The following is a 12,707-nucleotide window of genomic DNA, read 5'->3' on the forward strand; positions in this document are numbered from 1 at the left end:
AAAAGTGTGGTTTATAGATTTCAAAATAGATCCAGAATTTAAACAAGATAATACAGCCTGAGTAATATCCATACCGACATCTGACCAGTAGGTTTGATAGAACAATGGGGGCATCCCATCTGGCCCTGGAGCTTTTAAAGGTGCCATATCCTTTATCGCCCTTTCCACCTCATCTGCGGAATATGGTTTTGCCAAATCTGCATTCATGGAATCAGTCACCACCTTTTGTACCCCATCCACTACTCGGTCCATATTTTGAGGATTTGATGACTTAAAAAGCTTTTCATAAAAATCTATAAGCAAACCCGAAAAGCTCTGCTCCTCACTGTGCCAAACTTCATTTTCATCTCTGAGCCCTTTGATAAAATTTTGTCTCTTCCTACATGTGGCTGCACCATGGAAAAACCTTGTGTTCTGATCACCACATTGAAGCCATTGTACCCTTGAACGTTGATGCCACATTTTTTCTTCTTTCTCCAGCAAGCCATGCAATTCGGCCTTGAGATTTTCAACTGTCCCTTGGTCACCACTTTGTACAGATTCAACCTCTGCCACCCACAACTTCTCCTTTACCACCTTTATTTGTTCCTTTACATTCCCAAATGTTTCTTTACTCCATCTCTTTAGCCGCTTCTTGCATTCTTTTATTTTAGTAGTGGCATTTAACATAGGTGACCCTCTCTGTGGACCAGCCCAAGCTTCTGCAACAGTGACTTTGCAACCCGGATTTGACACCCACATCGATTCAAAGCGAAAAGGTTTCCTCCGCCACCTCTGCCGTTCTCCATTTGAGTCCAGAAAGAGCAAAAGCGGTCTATGATCAGATGTGTAACAATGTAGGTGCTGCACTCTACCTGTGGGGAACCTGGCCATCCATTCGTAGTTCACAACTCCACGATCCAGCCTCTCCCAAATCAGTTCTCCTCTCCTATGCCCATGCCAAGTGAAATCTGGCCCTGAGAAACCCAAGTCCACGAAGCCACAACTGTCCAGAGCATCCCGGAATGACTGCATTTGCGTATGGGAACGAGGCACTCCACCGCGTTTATCACTCACCTCAAGAAGCTCATTGAAATCTCCAATACAACACCAAGGGAGTTTTGGCTTTGAGCTGAGCATACGAAGCATAGCCCAACCTTCATGCCGTCGACTTGTTTCAGGCTCCCCGTAGAAGCTTGTCAACCTCCACGCGTTTTCCGACCCACCGTTCACAATGGCATCAATATGGTACTTAGAGAAGCTGTCCACCCATACAGTCACATTATTCTTCCATAAAAAGGCTAGTCCTCCTCCTCCTTGGTCATCACTTGGTACAACAAATAAACCCACAAACTCCAATCTATTTCTAATCCGTGTCATTTGTGTCTTTCTTGACCGTGTCTCCGAGAGAAACACGATTGCGGGATCTTTAGCTTGTATAAGTTCACCAAGCTCATTCTCTGCGCGGCGGTTCCCAAGCCCCCGGCAGTTCCATACTAAGGTTTTCATTGTGCTCGGCGGGGCTGGGAACCAGCCTCCACCGCTTCTGCATTTATCGCCTCTGTTTTCTTTTTCTTCCCCTGCACATCAGCTTCCTCATCCACGTAAAAATCACGTACAGACCTCTTGGACAAAATAGATTCATGTTGGATCAGCCCCTTATCAGTCCTAGGTAGCCCACGTGCTTTATAAGTAATCTTTCCTTTTGCTGGACCTGTGTGGCCAGCCTCCTTCTCATTTAAGCTTGGCCCACTTGTTTTTTCCGAACTTTGATGGCCCATTAACTCAGGCCCAAGCAAATCCACATCCTGACTTCCAGCTACATGCCCATGCAACGGATCATCCTTGTTATCATATTTTGCCAGCTCACTGTCTATCTCCTCAAGCTGCGCCTGAAAATCTGCACTATGATTAATCTCATTAATAACTTCATTATTATGAGACGTTACCTCCGTAATTTCCGTGGCTGCCAAATCTGTCCGTTTCACCACCGTAGGACCCAAACTCTCGGCCTCTCTGTCAACCTCCTCCCTATCGCCGTCGTGCTGCCCAATTCCCTCTGCATGAGTATCAATGGATCTCGCCTTGTCCCTCTGATCTTCCGCGGAAGCATCCGGCCTGTCAGAGTTAGCCACTGGATTACTATCCTCTTGATAGCCTTCAACTCGGATCACACTCTTCTTAAAAGGGTGTGGGGTTAAGGCTCTCAACCATGGCCCAAACTGCCGGACTCCCATGCTCAAGAGCTCTTTGTTCTTTGTCCAAGCCAGACATTCCCTATCACTATGTGTAAGCCGTCCACAGCCATAGCAAATGTTCGGGAGCCGTTCGTATTTGAAATTCACCCAGCCCTCCCTACCACTGGCTGTAGAGATCTTTCTTCCCCGGCACAAGGGTTTTGTAATATCAACCGCTACCCGAACTCGCACAAAATTGTAGTTTTCAGGATCCTCCACTTCAGTTTCTCCTTCATCCACCACCCCGGCCAGAGACACAATTTTTTTTGCTACGATCAACGACGAACTCCGAATCGGAAGGTCATGGATTTGGATCCAAAACCTTGTGCTATCGAAGGTCACCTCCTGAATGTTCACAGATTTCTCTACTCGCTTCAAAGCAATCAAATGCTTATCAAACGACCACGGTTCACCCTTCATCACCCAATCTAAATCCATCTCGTCCGAGAAGATGAATAAAACCCTATGGTTCCCCATATCTCTAGCTTCAAAACCTTTCTTTGTTCTCCATAGAAGTTTGAGGGTTCTACCTATAGCCTCTACATTGATTGCCCTCACAGTGAAGAATCGTGCCGCCAAAAGAAACTCCTCACCTAATAAATCATCTTGCACTTGAAACTTATTCTCCTCACTCTCTGACAACGAAACTTTCCCCCACATTGCTGACAGTTTCTCCATCTCGTTGTGCACTCCGACAAGAAAGAATACTCGCACACTGAGGAGAGAAAGCGAACCTCGAAACTACCATTGCCTCACTCAAGAGCAGGCACAATGTTTCACTGATACTAGGGTTTTGGAGAGCGTCCGATACCCTAACTCTTTCATCTTAATTATACTAACTATAATTTCAGTCAAACTTAGAAAGTACAAATTTCATTTTAGCCTAAAAATAATAAGTGCACAACACACATCCCTTACTATAAAAAAATCATTTTAAAAATAATGTGTAAAACACACAACCCTTTTATACCAACTAGGTTGGTGCAATTTTAGATAACTCAAATTTGACCGGAGCTTTAATTCACGTGGCATTTACCAGAGTCAAATCTAACCACAAACACCCCAACTTTTAAACTGAACGAAACAGAGCGATATTAAATGGACCACTTTTCATTTTGTTGATGGTTAATGCAAGTATCTAAAACAATAAGATAATCATCTCAAAAAAAAAAAAAAAAGAACCAACAACAACATAAAATAAGATTGCTTCAATGTTTGTAACGGTTGAAGAAAATGACTTATTTGGTTAGCATTACACAAAAAGAAATATTGAGGAAAACTTGTCAACAAAATTGAACTTCAACAGAAAAAATAAACTTTGTTGAAAAAGAGAATTATGGGCAATAAGGCATTATCCCAACTGTCACCACTGGTTGACATCTCCTTTATGCTAACTGGACCTCACCAAAGAATTGGAAACATCTGCCCCGTAAAATGCCTGATATTCTTTTTCAATTCTTGAAGAACCCATCAGTGCACAATAATGTTTAGCTGCAATGACACATGTTCTTCACAGACTTCTTAAGAGTAGTCATTTTGCAAGAAGTCCAAGTAGGCTGGAAGCATTTCCAACAGTCTCCAGCAAGTCTGCTTCGTCCTACAGGGAGCTATATGGTCTTTTGGTTTATCATAATCTGCCTAGAGGGGACTCAAGGGCATGATCATCGACCAACCAAAGGCCAAAGTCATCGAAGCGCTTTATTTTTTTCTCAAAACCTGTGATATAATTATTATGGATTATAACATGCATTCCCTTGGTCTCTTGCACCCACGTCTTGTTCTTGAAGTATAATCCTCCTGTCGGGAATGCAGCTTGGGGAAGTAAGTAGAGATCCACCTGCACAAAAAACTTCAACATCTAAATATCTCAAGATTCCAACCAATACAAATTGTGAAGACAATGTTAGAGATTTCAGAAGCTCAAAAATCCACTAGTTCTCACTGTAGGCTGCATAGATTTGTTCTCATACTATTGAAGTATATCTTACAGGAGAGTTGAAGGAAGACCTTCATAAGGAATAGCTCTGAAACACATAAAAATCCACCTAGAACATATTCTGTACAACTCAGGCTGTGTTTAGCATCTCTAGTGAGGATACATTTCACAGCTCTCTAAGCAACGAAGAAAAGAAAAAAAAAAAGTTTTTTTTGGTATGCAATTTCAGGTTCCAAGGAATCCACTTTATTGAGAATGCATTTTCCATTTCTCATTTTATGAAGCAAAAGAAGAATCCTCAAATTCTCATTTGCATTTCTTCCTCAAAGCATTCCCTCCCTGGGCTTTCCTAGTATCTACTCGTTGTCATTAAACTTCCTCAATATTAAAGGATTCATAACAATAACAACAACAAAGCCTTAGTCAAAAATTTTTTGGGGTCGGCTTAAAGGATTCATAACAAGGCAAGAAAAAATTATTTGTGTGTTACAGGCCAATATCAATATAATATGTGTCTCAGGGAGGATTGATTGTGACAGTGCCCTGTGATTGTCTTCTATAAAAAGAGTACCAGTAGAGAGAGAGGCTGATAAGTTGTCCTTGTTACAAGATTGAAGTATCTAGCATGACAATTTAAGGGAAGAAAGGAATTACTGAAATTTTGACATGCGTCTTGGAATTAGGTTTTTTTTTTTATTATTATGACACAATTGTTGTTTTTGTACTCCATTCTTTTCTTCTTAATTGGTTTCCAGCCTTCTTATTTTGGGCTAATTATCACATTCTTTTGTTATTTTGAAGATCTTGTTGACATACCATCCATTGATTATTTGACAGTGCTTGAGTTTGATCTAAATTCAAAAGGATTGTGATTCTTTGGTTTCTTGATTTGACAGGTACAGCATGTTAACCCAACATTATTTGCTAATTCTTTCTGGTATTGTTTTATCAATTTAAAGATACTCAGTATAGCATGATACGTTTTTAAAACAACTATCATGAATAATTCATAATTTATATGTGCAGGTCATGATACGTTTTTAAAACAACTACCAGTCATTTTGGGACATGTATAGCAACATTGGACACACACACACACACATGATGCAAGAACATCATATTCAGAAACCTGTAAGGGACAGCAAGGGTGGATTATATGTTGTTGTTGTGCCATTAGAATTTCACTGGCATTATGTTGTTATTATTATTTCTATTACTTATGGTGATTGTATTTAAGTAGATATTTCCAATTTTATGCACTGAATTTTACATTTTTAATGTTGGGATTTTATGTAATGGATGTCAATATAAATGCATGTAATCTTTTATGTGTAAAATTTATGATTGTTAAAAAGATATTACTATTGCCATCCTATTAAAATTTGGTTTAAATGGGAAGAAAAAAGGCACTCTGCACTTCTTAAAACCAAACGCAATTTCATTTAGTATAATTACTTTTTAGTAAGAGTTTCAGCATAATACCAAACACAATTTTTCAGGAAAAAAAGAAAAAGAAAAAAAACTTTGTCAGAATACTGCAAAAGAATCCATTCTGCTCCTAAAGTAGAGTTACCAGATGCAACCTAAATCAACCAGATTACGCAGACAACTCCAATATATCAAGATTTCCAGATTATTTATTTCCTACACCAAATTGCAATACTTTCAGCAGAAGCATAAAATCCCCACAGGCCTTTTGAGACTTTGCTTTAAAGGGACTATTAAGATGACTAAGCTTTCCTAAAAATAAAAATTTACTAGGGAATTCTGGGCTATGAAATAAACTAGGAAGGCAAATAGAAAAAAAACCTCTCCAGCAGTTTTATTCAATGCCCAGTTAAAACCAGGTTGGTCATTTGCTTTCTTTGCTTTGGACCATGGTTGTGATTGAAGTTCCTCAATCCACTTCTTCATAACCAGTTTTGCTCCACTAGTAGGGCGAAGGAAAATCATGCAGCTACATATGTAAGGGCGCCCTTTTTTCCCCGGAGGTGGCAAATCATGAGAGTGATTCAGCGGTTTAACCTGGTCAGTTAAAAAGAAGAAATTATTGATGATAGTTACAACAAAATAAAATTACATTTACATCTTGTTTAAGATAATGATGCAAGTTCAAGATAAATTTACATTCAAGAAGACTCAAAGGCAGAACATTTAGATCTAGTTTACTTGTTAGATCCATGGCAATGCTAAAGGCATTGAATAACTGAATTCTGAGAATATCATCATATTGACTCAGCTTAAATCCATAAATAACTTTCACCAGCACTCCTCCACTCAACGCACCCCCCCCCCCCCCTCTTTGGGGAAGCGATCTAGATTGATTTTGAAATTCAAGGCTGACATGTCATTTGTTTTTCAGTTTTTCTTTCTTCTTTCTCCTCTTTTTTGAGCCAAAATAGAAAATTTTGACAAAGAGACACAAAAGCAGCAGTTCAGTTGGAATTGGAAGGCATCCAAAACATCTAAAGAAATCAACATTCTGAGGCAGGATCCAGTAGAATGGAACTTGGGTGTGTTCACTGATGTGATGTTCTTATGTTGCAAGACAAAAACAGAATAAATAAAATTGAAAAAACATTTCAACTAGTAACTGAGAAGATCATGATTTGTCCCTCTATTTCCCAATTTAGGGCCATCAAATGATAGACAAATATAAATGGTTACGAGGAAACAAACGACCAGCATATTTAGATTTTGTTACAAATCGAGTTTGTATAGAATATAATGTTTTTGGTAGCTTATATGCAACACTTGGCACTATTTTCCATAAATGGCACACAGCAAAGGCAAGAAGCAAAATAGGTGTACTTACTGCTGCCATATCATCTGTGAAGTACACATCGTGACTCCCTTGCAAATAAGGAAATGGATCAGCCAACCAGACCATATCAACATCATTGTACATTACATTATATCCAAGTTCCAAAATATGGAGTAGGTGACGTGGCCTTCGGGATGTAAAATTGAAGAATCCCTGTACATATGAAACCAATTAGGATTGCTTCCAAATTGCAATGAAGTCAACAAAAAAATGGAGATAAACATTTCCAAGCATTGTATACTAACTAGCAGGAAAACAAGGAAATATTCAAGCGAAATGACACCTGTAGTTTATACTACCAAGGAACATCAAAAGGACAACAAATTAGTAAAGCCAACATCTAAATTCCAAACTCCTTGTTGCACTGATGTAAACAAAAAATACAACATGATTGATGTGATAAAAAGGATTTATATGTGGTTTTCTTTTTTTTTCTTTTTTTTTCAAGATTTAGACAATGACATTGGCATAACAACTTGGTCGTAGCAAGAAAAGTAGTTTTCAATTCAAAAAATCAATTCAATTTTCACAAGAAGCGGTTAGGATCAATACACCTTACATAATTACAAATGCAGCACAAAAGCCTAAGTTTTAGAAGAACTAACAAAAAAGATATGTATAAACAGTTAAGCACAACAAATGCTGCTTACAGTCACAAAGACTTCAGATTGACAACTTTTAACATAAAAATACCACCTTTAAACTCACACATAAAATAAGAAAATATAAAGCCAAAATACATTGTTAGTCCCTAAACTTTTAACTGATGAGAGATATAATCCCTGAAGTTCAAAGCGTGATCATTGTTAATCCCTAACAAACTTAAAGTGATTGCTTTTAGTCCCTAAAAAGCTTAAGCTGATCAATTTTAGTCTTTAACAAACTTAAATTAATTGGTTTTTGTCCAACGTGTCTAACAGAGTGATGACATGGTAATTTTTAAGAAACTAAATAAAGCAATCACATTAAATTGCTCATGGGCTTAAGTTGCAAACTAAACTATAAAATAACTTAGGTTAGGATCAATACACATATTACATAACTACACATGTAGCACAACTTGCAACAATATATAAGCAGTTTAGCACAACTTGCAATTCCAATTTACAATGACTTTAGATTGCCAACTTTTTAACTTAAAAACACAGCATTTGAACTCACATATAAAATAATAAATGCTTATATACATTGTTGTTCCTGAAAATTTAGCTCCTTAGCAATTTTAGTCTATGATGTTTAAAGTGATCACTTTTAGACTTGGCCAAACTAAAATCAACCAATATAAGTTTATAAGGAACTAAAATCGATCACTTTAAGTTTGTTAAAGTTTAGGAACGTACAATTTGGGCAAAAATAAAATAAAAATGAAACCCAGATGTTAAAAAATAAATACATACCTGAGAACCAAACTTATGGGCAGTTTGAGAATCAGGGGCAGGCGGGACGAGCACGGCGTGGCCAGGCCAACGCTGATTAACCTTAAAAAGCGTGGCATAGTCCTCGGCAATGACAAGCACTTTGTCCTGATGCTTTTGCCTGGCAATGCTAATCAACCAGTTGTTAAGAAAAGGCAAGTAAGGGTGACTCACAGCGCAGACGATAACTGTACCGTTCTTGGCCACAAATGAAGCCGCTTGGGCCAGCGTGTAATCACGCCATTTGGAGTAGTGGGAAGAAGTGTTAGAGTTACTGGAGAAGAGGAAGTCGGGCATGCCAGCCCAGGGCAAGAAGACACCGAGAATGATGAGAAGAGATAAGAGAAGAAGAAGAGCAGTTGGGTTGAAGGGTCTTGAGGAGGAGGAGGAGGAGGAAGAGCGTCGGGATAATAATGGGTTTGGACCTGAAAACGAAAACGGGTTGTGAATTGGTCTTTGGTGTAAAAAAAATGCTGACATTTTTTTTTTTTTTTTAAAGATTTCTAGGAGAGGAATTTCTTGAGTTTGGAAAGGGATTTACTGAGAGATCTTTGAAGATCGGATCTGGGTGCTTCCCAGCCCAGGTGGCAGATCATTTATGCAGTATTGCAATTTTCATCTTAAAAATTTCTGCCCAAACTCCTTTCATAATTCATACCCAACAAAAGCTAACGCGTATAAAAAAAACTAAAAGGTGGAAGAAATTTATTACCTTTAGCCTTGTAGCAAGGCGGACAAATTTTATTACCTTTTGCCTTGGAGTAAGGATGCTCTCTAAGAAGCTTGGCTCGCTCCAAAATGGTTTGCAATCACCTACAAATCAAAAAATCTCAAATTAAACTGCTGAAATTTTTTGAGATTTTCCGGTTTTGGGTTTTGTTTTTTTTTTTTCTCTAAACGTAGGATTATAAAAAGAGGCTGCGTCAGATTTGGGATTAGTGCCATAGAGGATTTCTTTTCGGGTTGGATTTTTTTTTTTTTTTTTTTTTTTTTTAACAATGCCGACGGGTAAAAATATGGGAGCTCTAAGGATTTTTTTTTTTTTTCAAAATAACACTCATTTTTAAATAATTTTGTTAGTTAGCATCATTTTTAAACTATTTATGAAACTAACATTTTGAGTCTAAAATACTATGGCTTTAGAAATTGAGTTCTAGTGAAAATCAAGTCGGTAGGAAACGATTTCTAATGGAACTTGAGTATTAGAGACTCGAGTTCCTGCTCTGCACAAATAAAAAATAGAGAAATAGAGGGAAAAACGACCTTCACCTAAGGATTACACACGTTCATAGGTTCAATTCGAGCTTGGGTTTGTGGGTTTCGTCGCCTGGGTCGTGGGTTCGCTGCCTGGGTTCATGTAGGAATGACAACGGGCCAGGTTTTGGGCCTGATTTTTTCATACTCGAACCTAAACCCACCCCACAAGCTTGGACCCGTTACCCGACACGGTCCGTTTAATAAACAAGTTTATTATGCAGGGCCCAAACCCACCCTGTTGGGCCCCACGGACCTCTTTTAGCCTAACCAGATTTGGGCCTAATTTGCAGCCCAAATCGTGGCCCAACCAAAAATAAAATAAAATAATTGAATTGAAGCCTAAATTCATTTTTGCCTAAATTCAAGCCCTATGACGTGCAAATTTAAACACATATGATGTGGCCCAAATGCCAAATCAGTCCAAATCTTAGGCTATTAATCATAAATCAATAAATCACCTATTAATTATAAATCTATAAATCAATAAATAACCTAGCCAAGATAACCATTTAATCATAAATCATAGCTAAAATCACTTGCTAAACATAAAAATAAAATAAATCCATCAAGTCCAAGAAATAAGTATCACAAGTCCAAGAAATTAAAAAGCTACAAAATAAAATAATTACAAACCAACAAATTAATCCAACAACTCTAAGAAATTAAAAAGGCTACTAAATTAATACAAAAAGTCTAATCCTCCACAGCCCTGACACAACTCCCATTCTCTTCATTGGCTCCCTATCGTCAAGAATTGATTGAAGTGTGCAATTTCCAAACATTGTTGAAGAACCTACAACAACAATGAATTAAAAAATGGAATAAACTTCATCAAAATATAACTAGCAAACATAAAAATACAATTTTGATAACTAGCAAATAAAAAAATTAGTCAGTTTATAACCGTTGACAAACCAAACCATACACCCAAAATTTAAATAATATGAATCAAACAAATAAAATACAGGGACTTTAATCTTTTTTTAAAATAATATGAATCATTATATTAAATCTTTTTTTTAAATAATATAAATCAATAATATGAATCAACAAAACCCCTCTTTGATGAATACAGAGACTCGGTTTGTGCACAAAAATAATATGAATTAACAAAATAGAAATTGATGAGTTTTGGAAAAAAAAATTAGAAAACATAACTTTGCTCGGCAAATGGGACTCAACAAATTCAAGAAATCAACAAAACCCCTGCCAAATACAAAACCAACCAGTTAACTCACAAAACCCCTCTCAGAGACTTTGGTAAATGCAAAGAGATATCAAAGATGTTTGATTTATCAAGAACATAACGGAATAGACCAAACACATCAATATCAAAAAATAAAATAAAAATTGAAGAGAAGTAGAGAACAGAACAGACCAAGACCGGTGGTGACACTAACAGAGCTTGGGTGGCGGGTGACAGACCTTAGACTGGCTGGCAGTGAGAGCTTGGGACGGCGGTGAGAGCTTGGACCGGTGGAGAGAGCTAGGGTCGGCGATGAGATTGAGAGTGAGTGAGAGTGAGAGCTTGGACTGGCGAAGAATGATTGGACCGATGGTGAGAGGTTAGGTAGTTGGGTCGGCAGTGAGATTGAGAGTGAGTGAGAGTGGTGAGCTGAAATGAGCATGTGGCTGTGAGTGTGAGGTGTGAGACTGAGCTGAAATAAGAGTAATTAGGAATAGATTTTAGGGTTTATAACTATATATATATATATATATATATGAGAGGGTGTTTTAGTAATTAGGATATAACCGGTTGGGTTGGGTCCAGGTTCGGGCTGGGTTTTGGCAAAAACCTGGACCTGTTTCGGTTTTTTTTTTTTTAACCCAAACTTGACCCTATTCTTTATCAGGCCAAGTAAAACCCAACCCATTAGGGTCGACTCGAGCTGGGTGCCCGCGTTCGTGGGTTCGTCGCTTGAGTTCGTGGGTTTTGTTACTTGGGTTCACCACTGGGTTTACCGCCTAAGTTCGCTGGTTCATAGGTTCACCGACTAGGTTCGCTACTGGGTTCGTGGTTGATTTCTTGCTTCATGTGGTTTCTACTTCAATATCTTGTTTGTGTTTGTGTTTGTGTTTTTGTTATTTCTTTGGTTGTCGTGGATTTTTTTTTTTTTAAGAGGGGAGAAGGGTTTATGGATTTTTTTCCAGAGGGAGAAGAGAAAGAAGAAGACTGAGGCATTTTAGTTTTCTTTTGTGGAACTTGAGTGTGTAGAACTCGAGTTCTACACGAATTTTCAATGAAATCAAGTATGTGATACTTGATTTGCTACAATGATCGAGTCTCTTAGCCTCGAATGTTAGTTTGCTAAATAGTTTAAAAACGATGCTAACTAACAAAATTTTTAAAAAATAGGTGTTATTTTGAAAAAAAAATCCGAGCTCTAAAAATATGGGCTGAGTTTGTGTTTGTGTTTGTGTTTGTGTTTACGTTTGAGTGAGAGACAAAGATTGAGAAACAGTTTGAAATAGTTTAGGTCTTTGTTCCTGTAGGGTCCTTGGGCCCAGAAGTGCATTATTTATTCATATGTTGGGCCTGTGGCCCAAGCCGAGAACAAAGATCCGCTCGAGGATGAGATGTCTTCGTCAGAAGAGATTGCACTGATGAATAAAAGGTGAGGTTTGGTCCTAAAGGCTCTAGAAAGTGTGCCGAGGATGAAAACTTCCTCCGCCTAACTTGGCCGAGGAACTGGAAAATGGATTGACAGTAAAGATGGCAATTTCTAAAATACTTTTGGGGTGGACAAGCACTGCAGAGATATGAGATAAGGATGAACCCCAAAATATCTGGAGAGAAAGCTGCTGCCTCTACATTAAATGCACTACAGCTAATCCCCTGGCCGCATTAATGTACAAGTGATACATGAACAGTGTATTTCAGCCTTACAGCTACTACTTAAAGACTTATGAGAAGGACTGATGGGACAAGTATCAACCCTAACCATCTAGCATACAAGTAGACGGTAGAGGTGAAAGGGGAAGTGAGTATAAAAGAAGAGGAGAAAGAATGAGGATGGGGATCGGAAATTAAAGAGAAGAAATACTGTAGCAATCCACAA

At 38.1% G+C, this 12,707-nt stretch overlaps 1 protein-coding gene and 1 long non-coding RNA gene across 2 annotated transcripts; both read right to left on the bottom strand.

Annotated features, from left to right (window-relative positions):
- Nucleotides 1-3,409: 3,409 nt before the first annotated feature.
- LOC126732987 (UDP-D-xylose:L-fucose alpha-1,3-D-xylosyltransferase MGP4-like) lies at nt 3,410-9,341 on the bottom strand. Its single transcript, XM_050436085.1, has 4 exons — nt 8,374-9,341; nt 6,968-7,129; nt 5,962-6,177; nt 3,410-4,053 (listed from the first exon to the last, which is right to left on the bottom strand). Exons 1-4 carry the CDS (start codon nt 8,869-8,871, stop codon nt 3,844-3,846), a joined length of 1,086 nt encoding a protein of 361 aa, XP_050292042.1. The 5' UTR covers nt 8,872-9,341; the 3' UTR covers nt 3,410-3,843.
- Nucleotides 9,342-10,170: 829 nt separating this feature from the next.
- LOC126689657 (uncharacterized) lies at nt 10,171-11,316 on the bottom strand. The gene is made up of 2 exons (XR_007644566.1): nt 11,027-11,316; nt 10,171-10,441 (listed from the first exon to the last, which is right to left on the bottom strand). It is a non-coding gene; the product is annotated as an uncharacterized LOC126689657 (long non-coding RNA).
- Nucleotides 11,317-12,707: the final 1,391 nt, after the last annotated feature.

Source organism: Quercus robur, chromosome 6, assembly GCF_932294415.1.
Source record: "Quercus robur chromosome 6, dhQueRobu3.1, whole genome shotgun sequence".
In the NCBI taxonomy this organism is placed as follows: domain Eukaryota; kingdom Viridiplantae; phylum Streptophyta; class Magnoliopsida; order Fagales; family Fagaceae; genus Quercus; species Quercus robur.